The following is a 15,559-nucleotide window of genomic DNA, read 5'->3' as shown; positions in this document are numbered from 1 at the left end:
GAAGCCATGGCAACCTACGCCTGTTACTGCAGAGATCGATGTGACTGCTGTCCATCACTGAGAAGACTGAGGAAAAGACTGCAGGATCAGAGTTGTAAATACTCTTCTGAGAACCACAGGAGGAAAGGCCAACACATTAAGCACAAACTAGAGTTTTTAAAATGGCAAAAAACTGAATGAAAAAGTGTTTTTCAAAGTAATTATAGAACTGGAGATCAAGAATTAAACTTCTGAATGAGCCACAACAAACATGACATTTACTCTGGTATATACAGAAGAAGCCTTCTCTTTAAATCATGTTACAGGCGCTTCTCCAGAAGACATGTCAGTTAACCAAGCTGTTGACTACTGGTACTAGACAAATCAACAAGAAAACACTTCTAGATCTGTAAGTTCAAGAGATGGTCTGGTAGGTTCAGATTTGAATACTGGAAGAAACGCACCTACCTACAACAGTCATTCTTCACCCAGGTCTTGTCCTAACACTCCTCAAAAACATACAGGCCTAGTGAGGAGGGAAATGGGCACACAGCAGATTCTTTCTCCTAGTGACTCAAAGGTCCCTGCTACACACCCCCATCTTAAGCTTCTCTGAAAGCACAGCAATGGACATTTTGCATTAAGACTGACTTCTTCTGAAGCTCTAAGAACCAAAGGTAATTCATCTTTCAAACCCAATGAATGTACATGTAACTCAGGTTATAAGGAGAACCCTAACTAATTCTGGGGAATAGGACAGTACAGAGTCACTACTGTAGGAAATTACATGGAATAATGCAGGTATTCAAGGAGGCTCCAACATTTGTAACTTCACTTGCAGTTCTAGCACATACATGAGCTAGAAGATTCCAGGCTATATTCACAAGGTGCGTATCTCACTACCATGAAATCCACAGAAACAAATTAAAATAACTGTATCCCAGATATTGAATTTAATGCAATCAGAAGGATGAGCAGACAGTAAAAGAAAAGCAGCTTGCATTTTAATGGAGTTTGGTTTTCACAGACAAGGCAAGATTTTCGAGATAGATGGATGGCACAAAAGCAAGCATGAAAGTGCTTGAGAGAAAAATGGCACACAGGGCCAAGAAACTGCTCTAGCTGTTTTGGTTCAAATAATGAAACCAAGCAGAAGACATGTAATGGGTATGAACATAATATACTACGAAGCTTCTCAATGCAACTGGAAAGAAAACACCTTGCGAGCACCTTTCAATGGCTTGTTCTGATGAGGGAGCAAACCAACAGGCCTGCTCTAGAGCCTTTCAAAAGTTTCTTCTGTGTACATATCAAAGAGATCCTCCAATGGAAGTTCCTAAATCAATTCATCAGAGCTCTTCTGCTCAACACCTTTCCTAGGATAGAAAGAAGCACGCAGCAACAGGGCTTGTTCCTGCTATTATTCTACAACAAACATTCAAACACACACCTTCAAACCCTGCCCTACTGACCCAGGCAGATAGGCCCAAAAGCAGGAGTGACCAAGACTACTGTCCTGACTGAGAAGTACTTGACTTTTCAAGACCTCACAAGATATTTTAAGACAGAGTAAAGAAAAGTGAAGAAAGTAGGATTAAAAAGGACCAAGCAGTAACAAGATAAAGGTATTCATTAGAACACTGAAATGATCCCAGCTGAAGACAGTGATTAACATGGAGCAAGACAAAACACTGAAGAGAGGTGATAAATCTGAAAACTCTTCTGCTGAAAAAGACTTCAGCAAGATTTGAGATTCTTGTGCCATTCCTTAAAGGATTAACTTCAAGCTTTGTTTTTTAAACAATGGAAAAACTTGAGATGCTAATGAGGTGGCCACAGAAGCTAGAGTGGAAAGGCACCTGAAAGACTGACAGGGGACCTTGCTCTATCACTGCTGGAAAGAAAGGCAACTCCAGTCTAAACCTAATGAATCTTCTAAAGCTACAAAAAAGACTACCTGCAGAGAAAAACGTGGACCCCTAAGAACAATTAGGCTGAGATGCTAATGCAAGTGGGTTTGTTTTAAAGTGCTGGATCGTCAAAACACTACCTTTTACATGCAATACAGTCTTACTTGTTTTTGGAGAACACCCAAGCTTAATTTCAGCCTTCTTTTTTCGAGCTACAAAATAAGGCTCCACTATTAGAGCTTCGGAATGTTAAAGTTTTAAGTTAGTGCTGCTTCACAATAATTTTTAAAGCATTCACACATTGCTGAGATTAGGCAAGTAATATCAAAAAGAAGAGATGTTTAATTAATTTATTAATTATTAATAAGCACAAGCAACATCTCTGTAAGCTCAATTAGATTTTTGGTGGCTTTCTCTTTTACTGGAACCATGTTTTATGGCAGTAATTTCTTCTTTCAAAGCTACAATACTCCATGTACTCAATAAGGAACAGACATTGTACTCTCAAAACTTAACTAAAACTTCCTGTTAACATGAGAAACAAGAGTTAGGCTTACCTTATCAGCACACATTGCTACTTTAATATCTTGTTTTGTAATCTCATAATGTCTTATATTCCGCACGTAATTCCCAACCAATTTTAAGATGTCTGCAGAAATATATTCTAATACTGCCACTATGTAAACAGATACTTGGTGGTCAATTTTGTAGCCTAGAACTTCCTGAAAGGGTGGGAAAAAAAGCATTCCACTGTTACTCAGTCGATGAAATACACACTAAATGAAATACAACTAAAATCAGTAAGTTTAAGACCCTACTCAATAAACAAGCTCCACATACTCACAGTCTATTTTAGTAATAGAAAAACAGCAGTGTGTAGGCCTAGAGAAGAAAAGTGTCATTGTAGATGCTCCTCTATTAACTGTAGAGGTGACAACAGCCAACTAGCACCCCAAAAACCTCACTTAAATATTTAGGGCTATTTCCAGAAGTTTCTTGAGTGTTTTCTTAGTCATGCAAAATGAAACAAGAACAACCAAATGCATAGCAAATGAATTCTTGGCTTTGTTTGTCCAGTACAGAACTAACTAATGTTTAAGTAAAAAAGGAATATATGCAATTAACTAAACTGGAACACTTAAAACTATGTAACAAACACAGATATTCTTATTCCTTTTTGTTTACATTTCAGACAGCATACAGCCATTACATGAAACAAAGATGTCAACTTCTAATTGCATTCTAAAAGCAAGATACATTACTGCTTACCTTTAATAAGGGATGGATTTTTTCTACTGGGAGAGATAACGGATTTCTTCGTTTCCTCTTCTCAATAGCAGACTGGGCATCAGCTATTGCCCACTTATCAATAGGATGGGGAAAGCTTTTTTGAACACGATCCTTAAAAAAAGAGGACTAAAGGGTAAATGGACAATCTGAATGAGCTTAGCAGTTACTACATTATCAAATCGCTTTCCATTACTTAAAGGAATGTTTGCTAATATTAGTATTTCAGCTATAAAGCTTGTACAACGTGTAAATTTCATAATTTTGGTACACAGTACTCACTACATTCATAAAGCTGTATCAGAATATTATTATCATAGAATAATCAGGTGCTCAAAGTTTGAGAAATGCCAGAATTAAGTTGCCATTGCAGGCACAATTTGCTCCCCTTGTGCACATGCTTGGTAATTCATCACTTAAATACACAACTACATTTTATCCTAGCATTTTATTTGCTTTACAGAATGGTCACTGAATGAGATATGAGTTTTCTGCTTCACCTTTACTGGTCAGCACATGGTCTAGATTGCACGCATGCAAACTGCTCTGACAATGGCAATGAACATAACAGGAAAAGAGAACATCCAACAGCACTCCCATATTTTAAAACAGTTTCATAGCCTACAGTTGGACCATATATACCCCATTTTATTTACTCCTTCCAGCAGCCAGGGTGCCTGAGGACACCTACACCCTCCCATGCATTAAGCAACCCTCCTGCTGGAACTCACACACAGGTCTCTGGAGGTTCAAAAGCTTCACAGTTTTTGGTAGCCCTGGTGTTCAGAGATGCCAGAAATCTGATTTGTCAGATTACATCACATTTTATTTTTTCAGACTACAGTTCCCACTGACTGTTTTGGTTGCAAGTGCTCACTTATGTAAATATGACTCCCCCGTTTGAGCAACCACGAAATGAGGAAGATGAAGTTAATGACCACTTACAAAGAGCAGGTACAGGACAAGGTACACAAACAAAAAAAACTTTTTGACAAAAAACTGGGACAGAATACAATTCTATAAAGGTGGCACCCAACTTTCCAAAGTACAGGCTTTTCTTTTTCTCCCCTCATCATAACACTACTGCAAAAGGAAAGCAGAGGTCCTACCAAAAAAAAAGAAGTCTCATTCACTATCTAATATCAAGTCACTCCCCTAACAAAGTCCAGCCTGCTGACTGAACAATGAAGGTGTCCTGGGGAAAAATAAATGTGTGTGACCATATAATTAAAGACAGCATCACTATGCATAAACACAAAGGAGGTAAACTGAGGTTGCTTGATCATCTCTAATTCTTGCATTTCTCACCCTGACTTCACAGCCATAATGCACACATAATGCAATGCTGTGTGTCAAGTTTTTTTTTAGCATTGTTTAAAACACAGCATTAAACAATCTTCCACAAACCTCTTGTCTCTTGAGCTGCCAGACCAGAATGATGTTGCAAAACAGGCCAGCCATTAAAGGGGATACTGGAAACACCATTAGAGGTGTCAGTGTTCAAAAGAGAAGAGGAAGGGCGAAATTAATGGATCTTGAGCTCAAAGACAGATTATTTTTTTTTGCCATTAGTCCACTTTCTTCAGAACGCAAGGAAGTTGCATCTTGTTTTGTTACCCAACCCGGACCAGGCACAGCCCCTGAGTACTGGAAACCACCAGGCACATAGAGTCTGTAGTGTGGCACCAAAGTCTTGGTTAAGCACAAATGGCTACCAAAATATTCATGGGCTTACAAGCTTAACTCATTTAGCGTAACTAATTTGTTTCTCAGATAGAGAAACTCTTCTCAGATCAAGCCCTCTTCTCAAACATCAAGCTGCTTTGCTGAGCAACACAGGTTGTAGGTCTTTGAAAAGGGAACTGTAAGAGAAGAGGTTTCTATATAAAGGAAAGAAACGTTCCTCAACTCGTTCTGAGAAAGTGAGTGAACTGTTGTTGTTCAAATTTCCTGGAGAGCAGGGGGTATGTCAGCCTAAATCACCACGCTGAGAGAGCAACACAGAGCCTCAGACTAAGCAGCTATAGTTTGCAGGCATCATCAGTGGAGGAAAAAAGGTCTTTTGAAAGGAACCAGTTAGCTTTTTGTACACAAGTTACACTCACCATCTATTATACAGTAATACAGATCAGAGAGAGTTCTACTGTGCACTGAACAACAAATTAAATTGATAGGAAAATCAGAAAGGTAACTCAGCAGGCTTCCTGTGGAAGGTTCTGCTACATAAAGATACATAATTACTACTTTCCCTTTACATTGTGAAATGATTAATATCTTAACTTTTCATGTAACGGTTCAAATTATTACTGATTTGTAATAATTATTCTCTATACCTCTACATCCAGAAAACTTCTTGGTTGAGCTTGACACAACATATTTAACAACTGGAGAATTAACTCCTCCACATACTGTAACGCATCTTCAGTAGAGGAAAGTTTAGGATGAACTTGCACCTGAACCTATAGGAAATAGAAGAATTCAAGCTTTGAGTTTTGCTCTTCCCCAAACCACATGCTTTACTTGCAAAAAAAAAAAAAAAAAAGATGACAAAAGAATGAGCCAAACAGCTCAGAAAAATCCAACCCCAAAACATTGCTCTATTAAGGCACACCAGACCAACATGACTGAAACACTCATCTACACCCGACAGAAATATAAATCTCCAATGTACTCAAATCACTGTAAGTGACATTTAATGTCAAGAAAACAGCTAATTAATAACAGTGCTTAGCAATGCAATTAGGAAACTGTTTTAAAAACCTGCATATATTTATCTTTCTCCCCTAGCTCTTAAACCACTCTTTGGACAAGACATTTCTGACAGGGTTTTCTCCCTTGTACAATTCGTTATTCATCACTCAATCTATAACAACAAAATACAGAACTTTTTTCACAGGGAACACTACAAAACCAGCAATGATTTCAGCAGTATTTAGCCTTCAAATTATTTGGTCCATTCTCAATTAGCTCTCACTAAAATAAAATTGGTTTAGGTTTGTTTCCACACTGATTTTTTACAAAGATGACAGCCTCTAGAGTAAAAAACACTTCAAAAACCACTAAAAGGTGCTGTCCTGGCATTAAGTGGCAGTTCAGAGGTTTTGAAATACACAACTATACATCTACTTGTATGTCCTAAGCGTCTCTAAATTCTCACTGGTGTAAATCCCACTGAGGCACGATCCTCCTTGCTCCTCCCATTATTTCTCCAGACAGTCATTTAACTTCTGAAACAAGCCTCCAGTATAGCTTTCCTTTGCACTTCTGTAGTTCACAAAATAGCACAGTTTTAACCAGTTTTAAGTTTCAGGTATGTAAAGCTCAGTGCTTCAGAGCTTAAGCTGACAGGCAGTTTAGTCTCAATTCTACACCAATGGCAAATATTATGCCAGAACAAGCTGACTGCTAACTTTCGCAACGCATCTTTCAAGCCCGAATTTCATCATTTTACCCTTCCACTGCACACAACTCAAAATGCCTCCAGTTCTCTCAATCACTAACACAAGAGCTTAACCACCTTAAACCAAAACCCAACAATCTGTCTCATCCAAATATTAAACCCATGTCTATATTCAAATAATGGTGCCATAATTATTTAATTTCACACCTGAGTTTTCATTCCTGTTTGGAGTTATTGCAAGAATTAAGTGTTATGAAGTTCAAACACACAACAGCCTCAAATAGAAATGCACTTGCCTGCTAAGGCACTCATTAGCTTGAAAACTTCATGTCTGGGCATAGTCCTCGTGCTCATTTAACTGCTATTCAGATTTAAATATCATGTGTTTAGTTTCTTGCAGATTGCATACCCTTATGCAGCAGGTCTTAAAGAACATCTACAGAAGTTATTGCTTTTCTAACTTAAAAGCATTCTGGCAAAAATAGAACAAGAGAACTTCTCTTCATTTGACCAGATAACGCAACAATTTTGACTATGCCAACAGTTTCATTTTTCCTAAGAACTTCACCATGCACAGCTACAGAGTCTGTTTGTGGAGGTACCTGAGTAACAGCATGCCCAGCAGTCCCAAGCACTATTTACAATTCAAACACTGACACCTGAAATACTGTACCAGCTTAGAACACCATAATACCAGAAATTACAGACTTGCAGAAGTATTCTCTTAAAGATCAGAGCTGATCTGAGCTGCTGGAAGATGCTGCCTTTAATGGTTTTTTATTAAAAGCAGAACTGGACAAATTTGTATTACATTGTCTCTACAGTATACTGTAGCACTTTGTATTTCGAGAAGTGTTAAATTACCAAGTCAATCCGACAGTAAAAATATAGAGCATGATAAACCGGAGTGATGAAGAGCAGCTCTATTTTCTCCTTTGCTTAGAAAACAGATTGTAGACTTAAATAGCCTCATCACAACTCTTTCGGTCTGTAACACAGAGTCTAGAGGAATAAGAACAAACAAACAAAAATACCAGATCAGGCCATGACCCGAAACATTATCCATAGTCAGCTGAAACAAGAGTCAACAGCGATAACCTACTCCCAGTTCGGGAGATAAAGTTCCAAACATTTTTCCTAAGCATTTATGTTTGGGGCCAGTTACATCATTCTTCTCAAAGGCCACCATCTTCTGGCTCTATCAAGCTCTACTTTAGTAGAATATCCACCTCCTCAGAGGAAAACATCATGAGGCGCCATTGGCTTGCCAGCGTAGTTTATCTATATAGGTAGGTAGTAAATAAGCTTCAATGCTACTTAATTGAGATTTAGTATCATTTAGGGTTCAAAGTCATACAAGCAAAAGCAAGAAAACAACTAGACTAACACGGAAAATTACAGGATAGCTTGGTGTACCATTATTGTAGAAACGTGTAATTTTAGTATCTGCACTACTGTAGTACCTAAAGGCTTAGACTAAGAATGAAACAGCGTTATCTGAGGGTACTCAAAGTAAGTCCCAAGAAGTCCATTATCTAAGACGTGATGCAAGACTGGGTAAGATACAAGATTTAGTAAGAGAAGACAAGAAATGAGCACATCTGTTAGCATACACGGTCACGTGACTAATTTCAAAAAAGAAGATCAAGTTACCAGGGGGTTTCCATCTTTCTCATAAAGTCAGCTCAGATTTTAAATTAAAAAAAAAAAAAAACCAACAAAACAACAAAAACAACACTGGGCCACCCTGCCTTATCACCCTTGAAAAGAAGGAGTATGGCTTGAACCCCACCAGATCCTTCACAGTCCTATGTTAGGAATACACGATAAAAACAGACTAACAACTTCTGAAAAGTCTAGTGATGTTTAGATAAGATTCTTATCTAAACATTTAACTTCTTCCTTAAATAAATGACAGAACCTATCCCTGCCCTCCTTACACACATACAAAAATGTCTGTCTTATGATAAGGGAAATTACTAAAAGAGCACCTCAAGATCTTTTCACAAAAGCCTTGATTCTTCAGAATACCCCAACAAATTCTGATGGGCAAATACAATCTACATCAGCTACAAAACCCTGCCGCCACAGCTCCGTTTTCACTCATCTGATCACTTTTTGGAATGTTCAGTCTTCTCAATCTTTTTTAATTGTCAAAAGGGAAACGACCAGCATTCTCTTTATTTGAGGATAATCAGAGCCAGCATTTCTTCAACAGCTTTTCACGCTCTGTTTAAGAACATGAGCAGAGACAAGCAGTGTCTTCTTAAGAAAATCCACAGCACATCAGGAAAATCCTATGATAAGACCACTTGGCTTTTTTTTGTTTTCCTTCCCTTAAAGTCAACAAAAGCAAGGCATTTCTATCAGGAATGGCAACAACTTAAAAATTAGGCAACCATAAGCCTAAACTGACAGAAAAAGTCCATGAAACCAACTAAAAAAAAAAAGTGCTTAATGAGTAATACAAAGATAAATATATCTGATCTTGCTTTATAACCCTTAGCAACTTATTTTATGTAAAGCTTTCTCAAACCATTCCTTTAAAACTCTAAATAATAAATTAGTATATAAACACTCCCACAAGCCTCATGGGAAGCAGTAGGGACCTAGACCACAAGATGACCCAAACCGGAGTCTAGACCGGCACACAGTAGCTCATTCTGCACTGGAAAGAGGTGTTCAAGAACAGACAAGAAAGGAAAACTCACACAGTGAATTTAACAATCTGGTTGATGCGAAACCACACTTCCTTAGCAACAGTTTTCAGTTACCTCTTCCACACATGGCCTAATTTATGGCGATTCTAAAGCTGAAAAATTTCAGCTTACAATGAAAAAACCTCTCCGAAGACTTCTCAAAGGAACTTCACGTGTGACACAAACACCAGTGTAACACTCCCAGATCATCGTTAACAACCAATGCAATCAGGTTTGTGGTTCCCAGTTGTTCTGCTAAATACAGAACACACCAGAAAAATCCTACACGTGAAAGGCTGCAGAGAGAACACCACCAAACTGAGTCCCATCAGGAGCAGCAGAAGCTCCAGCAGCTTCAGGAAAGTGCGTAACAGAATGCAATCATTCTAAAGCGACATAACAAACTGAAATAAAAATGAAGCAGCTACTGTTGATTAGAGATAATTTTTTTCACATCTGGGCAAGACTACCCATCTACTGAGATTGTGGCAAGAAGTCACAGAACAAATCAAAACCCAACACCTGCTGAAGAACAGCTGCACTTCACTGCAAGTGCAGGTACTGCCATGCAGCCAGTCTCACTCAGTGGAAGCCGAAGTGCTTGTAAGAAAGTGCCTAAAGGGAAAAACCCATCATATTTCCCACAGCATTTTGATAATAAAATGGAAGAAGCTGTAATGAGACAACAGACCAATCTGTTTTCCAAAGCACTATGGGAAAGGGTGAAACTTTACTGATTATAAGCATTTTTCTAAACCTCCTCTAAACCTAAAATTTTCTAAGCCTTCGCAGACACAGTTTATTCAACAGATTATTAGTAGAAATGACTTGGCCACGGAGCAGGTTTTTCTGGGAGGGAGGGAAGTTGTTTCTTCAGTAACTATGAAAGTCTTTGCTGATGTTATAACCCTTACTTTTAGTCAACATATCTTTTGTTAATCTCCCCTCAATGACTACAAAACTACTGACAAGCAACTGCTTATCACTAAAACATTCCAGGATGAAATATTTTATGTATGGCCTGCATGGATGAGTGTTCTCATGGTGCAAACACTCCATAAAAATCTCTTTTCTTCTATTCTTGTACATCTCTGCTGATATTTGGCAACCCTGCCCATGTTTTGTTATCTTGACCAATTAAAAATCCAGTAAATTAAAACAAGCACAAATGTCTTGGATCCACACTTCAGCAACAATTCACTGAGGCCACAAGACTCAGATTGTTGCTAACATTTCTCTTGATGTATGAAGGCAACAATATTACATTGCACCAGTGAGCACGTGAAAAAACTTAAAGACTTGAACCGTAGGAGGATCTTAACTTCATCCTCCATAGCCATCAGAAGAACAGTGAACCCAAAGCAACCAGAAATTAAGCATGTTCTATATCTGCAGTGAAGCAGTGCCAAGAATAAGTGCCATTCTGAGTAGCAAGTGGCAACTGGACTGTCATCGATTTGATGAACTAGGTAGTAAAAAAGTCAGGCAGAAGTATCTTTGTCACCCACAGCTTCCCAAGCACTCTGTAATCACTGAAGCAGCTCTTCTCATGTCTTTTGCTCCATGAAAGGTACAGAAGACTGACTATACAACACATGGAGTACCTGGAAGCACGCTGTCTGGAACAGCTTCCTCAGTTGACGAAGCAAATCCCCCTCAGCTGTCAAGCCACATCAGCCTAATCATTTTGACCACAACAGATTCTGAGAGCACCCCTTGTGAACTGCCCAACTGATTCAAAACAACTTGAGGTACACAAACAGCGGAATATCCATACGGTAAGAAAGTTCTTCTGTTTTTCTCAATCATTGAATTCCTTAAGGTATCGATCAGTAAGGACGACATGCTGCCTACCGTAAAAACCAACATATCAGGGAAGAAGCAAGTCACAGGCATGCAGAGAAATTCTGACTGCATAAACAAGCAAGATGAAGACACAAAGAAAGATGTTTAGTTATAAACTTTTGGATAGTTTTTCCTAGAATAAAGTATATAAATTCACTAGTGCAGGAACCCCAATGCTGGAAGAGGCATCACTTCGCAGTGTCCCTTCTGAGTCCTTTTTCCAAGGTGTATTAAAAGCCACGTATCTCCATCGCCAGCCACCCAAGAGCGCTGGTGTTTCATGTGTCTTGAATCCTCTGTCTTCAGCCCCAGCATCTCACCTTCTGTCCATCTCTGCAACTACAACTTCAGACACCAGCTGTTATTCTTACTTCCTTTTCTTGTACCTCATCATCACAATTACTGTGTTCCATCAGCAACCAAGGTTCTCTGTAACACTTCTCTTTTGCTGCTTCAAAATTACAGTGACCAGGCAGAGTAGCATCTCAGTACACATCATTTTCTTCCTGATTGAGTGCACTGGAGTCTATCTTGACAGCATCTGAAAGAGAATTGGAGGAAAAGGAATTACACTATGATCTGAATAGTACAATAGCTGCTTTTTACAAATGCAGCTGTTCAGTGCAAATACAGTTCTATTGTTAAGGTTCACATCTAATGAAATACAAGGCATGGTCTCCTAAGAATCTGTTGATGTAGGAAGAGATTTACTACATAGTCTTCGTTTTGTTGCTTGATTAAAAAGACCCAGAATCAAAATAGCTTTCTTTTTTCCAATGAGTTGTTTGCAATGATTCAACAATACCTATCTTTTAAGAAGGTGATTCCGAGGCTGTAGTTTAAGCTCTGCATTGCAAGCCAACTCACAGTTACAAAAGGGCAATAGTATTTTAACGATTCAGCCCACGTGTGGCAGCTTTCCCCAATAGCTGCAAACACTCCATCCTGGTATACTTACTTTAACAGTGTTAAATTAAACACCACTCTCCTCATAGGAGATATTAATTCAACATAGGTCTGCCCAAACTATTAAGCCTCATTTGCAGCTATGCAGGAAATCGTCACAATCCTATCCGTGCACCTGCCTGGTTTCAAGGCAGAGTTCAGAAAGCAGCTTGCTGTCACTACCTGAGAAGGAGTGTCAGCACCTGGTCAGCTAACAGGGGAAATGAAGGAAAGATTCTTCTCTAGTAACAACAGGATGTACATGAGCTTCACATAATCTCACTCCTACTGAAATAGCATGCTCTGGCAATTTAGCAGACAAAGCCACACAGCACTAGTTTCCCTCCAGGACCATTCTGCCCTTTGACCTCATTGGCATATGCTGCCACTTTCTCTACTTTGCTACCCAAAGACATGAGCTGTACCTGGAGGCCAGTGTGTGGGACTAGTAGAGCTATGGGTCAGTGTCTCAGACCCACTGGCTGCAGAACTGCAGTATTGCACCTGACTTGTGAACAACAACAGATGATTGTCAAAGCAAGTACGCTGCAATGTTCACAGTTTTACCTGCCACCTACAACAGGTTCATTACTTTATGGGGCCTTTATCAGGGCTAAATAATATAATAAGTTAGTAAATATTATAATATAGTAAGTTAGTAAAATACCCAATTTGGTTTCTCCATTAATGAAGAAGCCATGAAGATAATAGTTTAGTATTTTCGTCTGCCATTTACTTTTCCTGTAACTCAAGTATTCAGCTGTTCAGTAAATCAGGTAACAATATGGACAGATCCTTCATTTCTACCTTTACAGGGACAGCAATAACAAACAGCAGAAGACTATGCTTCTGGAGCACAGAGGGCAACAGCCTGGGAGAAGATAAGAAACAGGTGGTGATCTCATGAAGAACCAAGGTTAAAAGAGTTAACACCTGCCAGACAGTTGCAAGTTTGAGCGTGAAGCCTTCAGAACTAACTCCACCTCACCACTCTACCCATTGTAAGAAACAGAGCACAGCACAACAAAACCAAGACAACTATACCTTGCAGGGCCAGTTTGTCATCCTTGGTAGCTTGTCATTGTTGGCCTTCTCTGTTCACTTCAGACTCCAGAATTCCTTTTCCCCCTCAAGGAATTTATCCAACTCCTTCAGCAAGTATCTTTAATGCAGGGTGACTCCACTAATGGCTTGTCCATTGCGAAGAAATCTTGTGCTTCAGATGTAGCAAGTAATTCCAAAGTCTCTTCCCATACTTTCCTCAAATCCTCACTCTACGTCCTTCAGTAGTTAGCACCGAGCCTCGTTCCAAATTAGATAAACCTCTGCTACACCATGGAATAAACCATCCTCCAAAAGGAACAAGCTCTTGCGGGGTTGAGACCTTGGGTAGCTCCAGTCGGATGGCTGTCCCAGCGCTTACGAGCACCACAAGCAGCAGAGAGTTGTATGGTTGGTGCAGAAGTGTAGTTTCAAAGTGGCTATCAATCAGGGATAAGACATTAACAGTACACACTACGGATGAGACAAGCAAGACTTCCAAGAACTGGATGAAACCGCAGTGCTGAAGACCTCAAAGAGCATGCCCAGAAAAGCAAGGCAACACATCGCAAGAGGAAATTAGGAAGAAATACCGAACCAGTACAAGCACAACACTTGAGACTTCCAATTCATACTGCAGGATGCAATAGTTCGACTAGCCCTAGGAGCAGGTCTTGTATGCAAAAGTTGCAGTTAATCACTGTAACAGTGACAGACTCAGAAAGCATTGCTGCGTGCAACTAAAAAGCATCAAATTCTGCAATCTGAAGCCAGTTCACGCAACGGTGTCAGAAACCTCTTCTTTCTTAAGCCTTCTACTTTCTGGTCTCGGGCTGCAGAAGTGGAAGGGGAGCCCTCACCACTTTTTCTCTCTTCCAAACGAATTCTTTCCACACCACAGGTGCAAGCTTTGCCATCCCAAGGGAGCAAGACTTGCTAGTTTGTCCTAACGAGGCCTTCTCAGCAAAATGGCATTTGAACTCAGAGAAGCTTAACTAAAAAGTCATTAAGCCCGAACACTAATTAACCAAAATTCTGCTAGTAGTTCCTCATAACGCCACCCCCCACCCCCCCCGCCCCGTGTCACTTCTGGGCGCTAAGGGAGCCTAGCAGAAACCCGCAGCAGCGCTACTTGCTTCCTTCTCGGCGGAGGGGGGCGAGCATCCGCCTGCCCATTAGCCAGCTTTTACCTCCGCGGCTCCGTCTGTCAAAGCCAACAGGGGCCGGCGGCGCCCTCCCGGCGGCGCCCGCCTGGCAGGGTGGCAACGACCGACCCCCAGAGCCGCTTCCGGGGCGCGGGGAGCGCCGGCCGGCCCCGCTGCCCCGGCTCGGCCGAGGCGCCGCGCCGCCCGCGGCCCACCCCGCGACGAGGCCAGGCCGAGCCGGCGCGACGGGCCGCGGGCCGAGCCGCCGCCGCCACGGCCCTGCCCGCCGGGGCGGGGGATCCCGCTCCCCCTCACCTTCTTGAGGGCGGGCACTAGCAGCCCCCGCCACTTGGGCGCGTTCTCCTCGCTGAAGAACTCGTAGAGCAGCGGCTGCGCCTGCATGGTGCCGCCGGGCCCGGCCCGCTCGGGGAGGCGGGCGGGGCGGGCCGGGCAGGCCGGGCCGGGCGCCGCGAGGAGGCCGCCGCGGGAGGGCTCGGCGCCCCTCAGTAGGAGGCCCGGTGGCCCCCTGCCGCAGCCGCCGCCGCCACCGGCGGCAGGCCCGCAGCGGCGGGGGGAGGCGGCGGCTGCCGCATTCCCCGCCGCCGGCTCTCAGTGGTGGCCCCGGAGAGGGGGGGGGGGAAACGAAAGCGGGGGGTGGAGGGGGTGGGCGGCGGGAGCGGGGTCACGCGGCGCGGCGCGCGGGCCGCGAGGGGCGGGGTCGGGCGCCCGGAGCGCGAGCGCCGCCGCCTCCCCGCTCTCCAGGCTCCCGTCCTACGCCCGCACGGCGACCGCCGCCGCGCACGCGCGCTGCCGCCCCGCCCCGCCGCGGCCGCGCCTGCGCCCCGGCGGCGCCCTTCTCCCCACCCCCCCCCTCCGCCGGAAGTGACTTCACCAGGCGGCCATGTCGTCGTCGTCCCCCCTCCCCGCGCCCCCTGGCGGCGCGGATCCGCCGCTGCCGGGCCGGGTCGGGCCGCACGGAGGCGCCGGCGCTGCTGCGGTGGGGCCTGCGGGACTCCGCCGCCCGGGCAACGGACTGCAGCCCCACCGCGGCGGCCTCCGGCACGGACCGGAGAGCAGGGCTCAGCCGGGGCCCTTGGGTGGCACCTGGGACCCCTCCGCCACAAGGGCCAGGCTACGGGCCGCGCCCACCCAGAGAGGGTCCGGCAGCGGCGGGGTGGTGTCCCCACACAGCCCTGCGGAGGTCTGGGGAAGAGGGGGGGCTTTGGGTCCATGTCACGCCCCCGTGGAGGTGTGCTTGGGCAAGCAGGGCCCCTCAGCCCCTCTCCTGGCTGATCATCGTGGCCCCAA

The 15,559-nt window shown here is 43.0% G+C and overlaps 1 protein-coding gene across 12 annotated transcripts in view; it reads right to left on the bottom strand.

The window, feature by feature from the left end:
• Positions 1-14,741, bottom strand: part of SOS1 (SOS Ras/Rac guanine nucleotide exchange factor 1) — a 49,183-nt gene extending 34,442 nt beyond the window's left edge. For 2 of the 12 annotated variants that reach the window (XM_054197467.1, XM_054197479.1), the window contains exons 1-4: positions 14,567-14,733; positions 5,510-5,635; positions 3,159-3,305; positions 2,447-2,611 (exon numbers count right to left, since the gene is read on the bottom strand). In XM_054197467.1, the coding sequence (XP_054053442.1) occupies positions 2,447-2,611; positions 3,159-3,305; positions 5,510-5,635; positions 14,567-14,653 (525 nt within the window). In that variant the 5' untranslated portion in view covers positions 14,654-14,733. Of the gene's footprint in view, positions 1-2,446; positions 2,612-3,158; positions 3,306-5,509; positions 5,636-7,440; positions 7,579-11,440; positions 11,662-13,109; positions 14,400-14,566 lie in introns of those variants that run through there. The other 10 variants (XM_054197472.1, XM_054197476.1, XM_054197474.1 and 7 more) reach the window with 10 other exon arrangements.
• Positions 14,742-15,559: the final 818 nt, after the last annotated feature.

The sequence above is a fragment of the Rissa tridactyla genome, chromosome 3 (genome assembly GCF_028500815.1).
Source record: "Rissa tridactyla isolate bRisTri1 chromosome 3, bRisTri1.patW.cur.20221130, whole genome shotgun sequence".
In the NCBI taxonomy this organism is placed as follows: domain Eukaryota; kingdom Metazoa; phylum Chordata; class Aves; order Charadriiformes; family Laridae; genus Rissa; species Rissa tridactyla.
The sequence above is the reverse complement of the archived record's forward strand: the minus strand, read 5'-3'. Positions and strand labels throughout refer to the sequence as shown.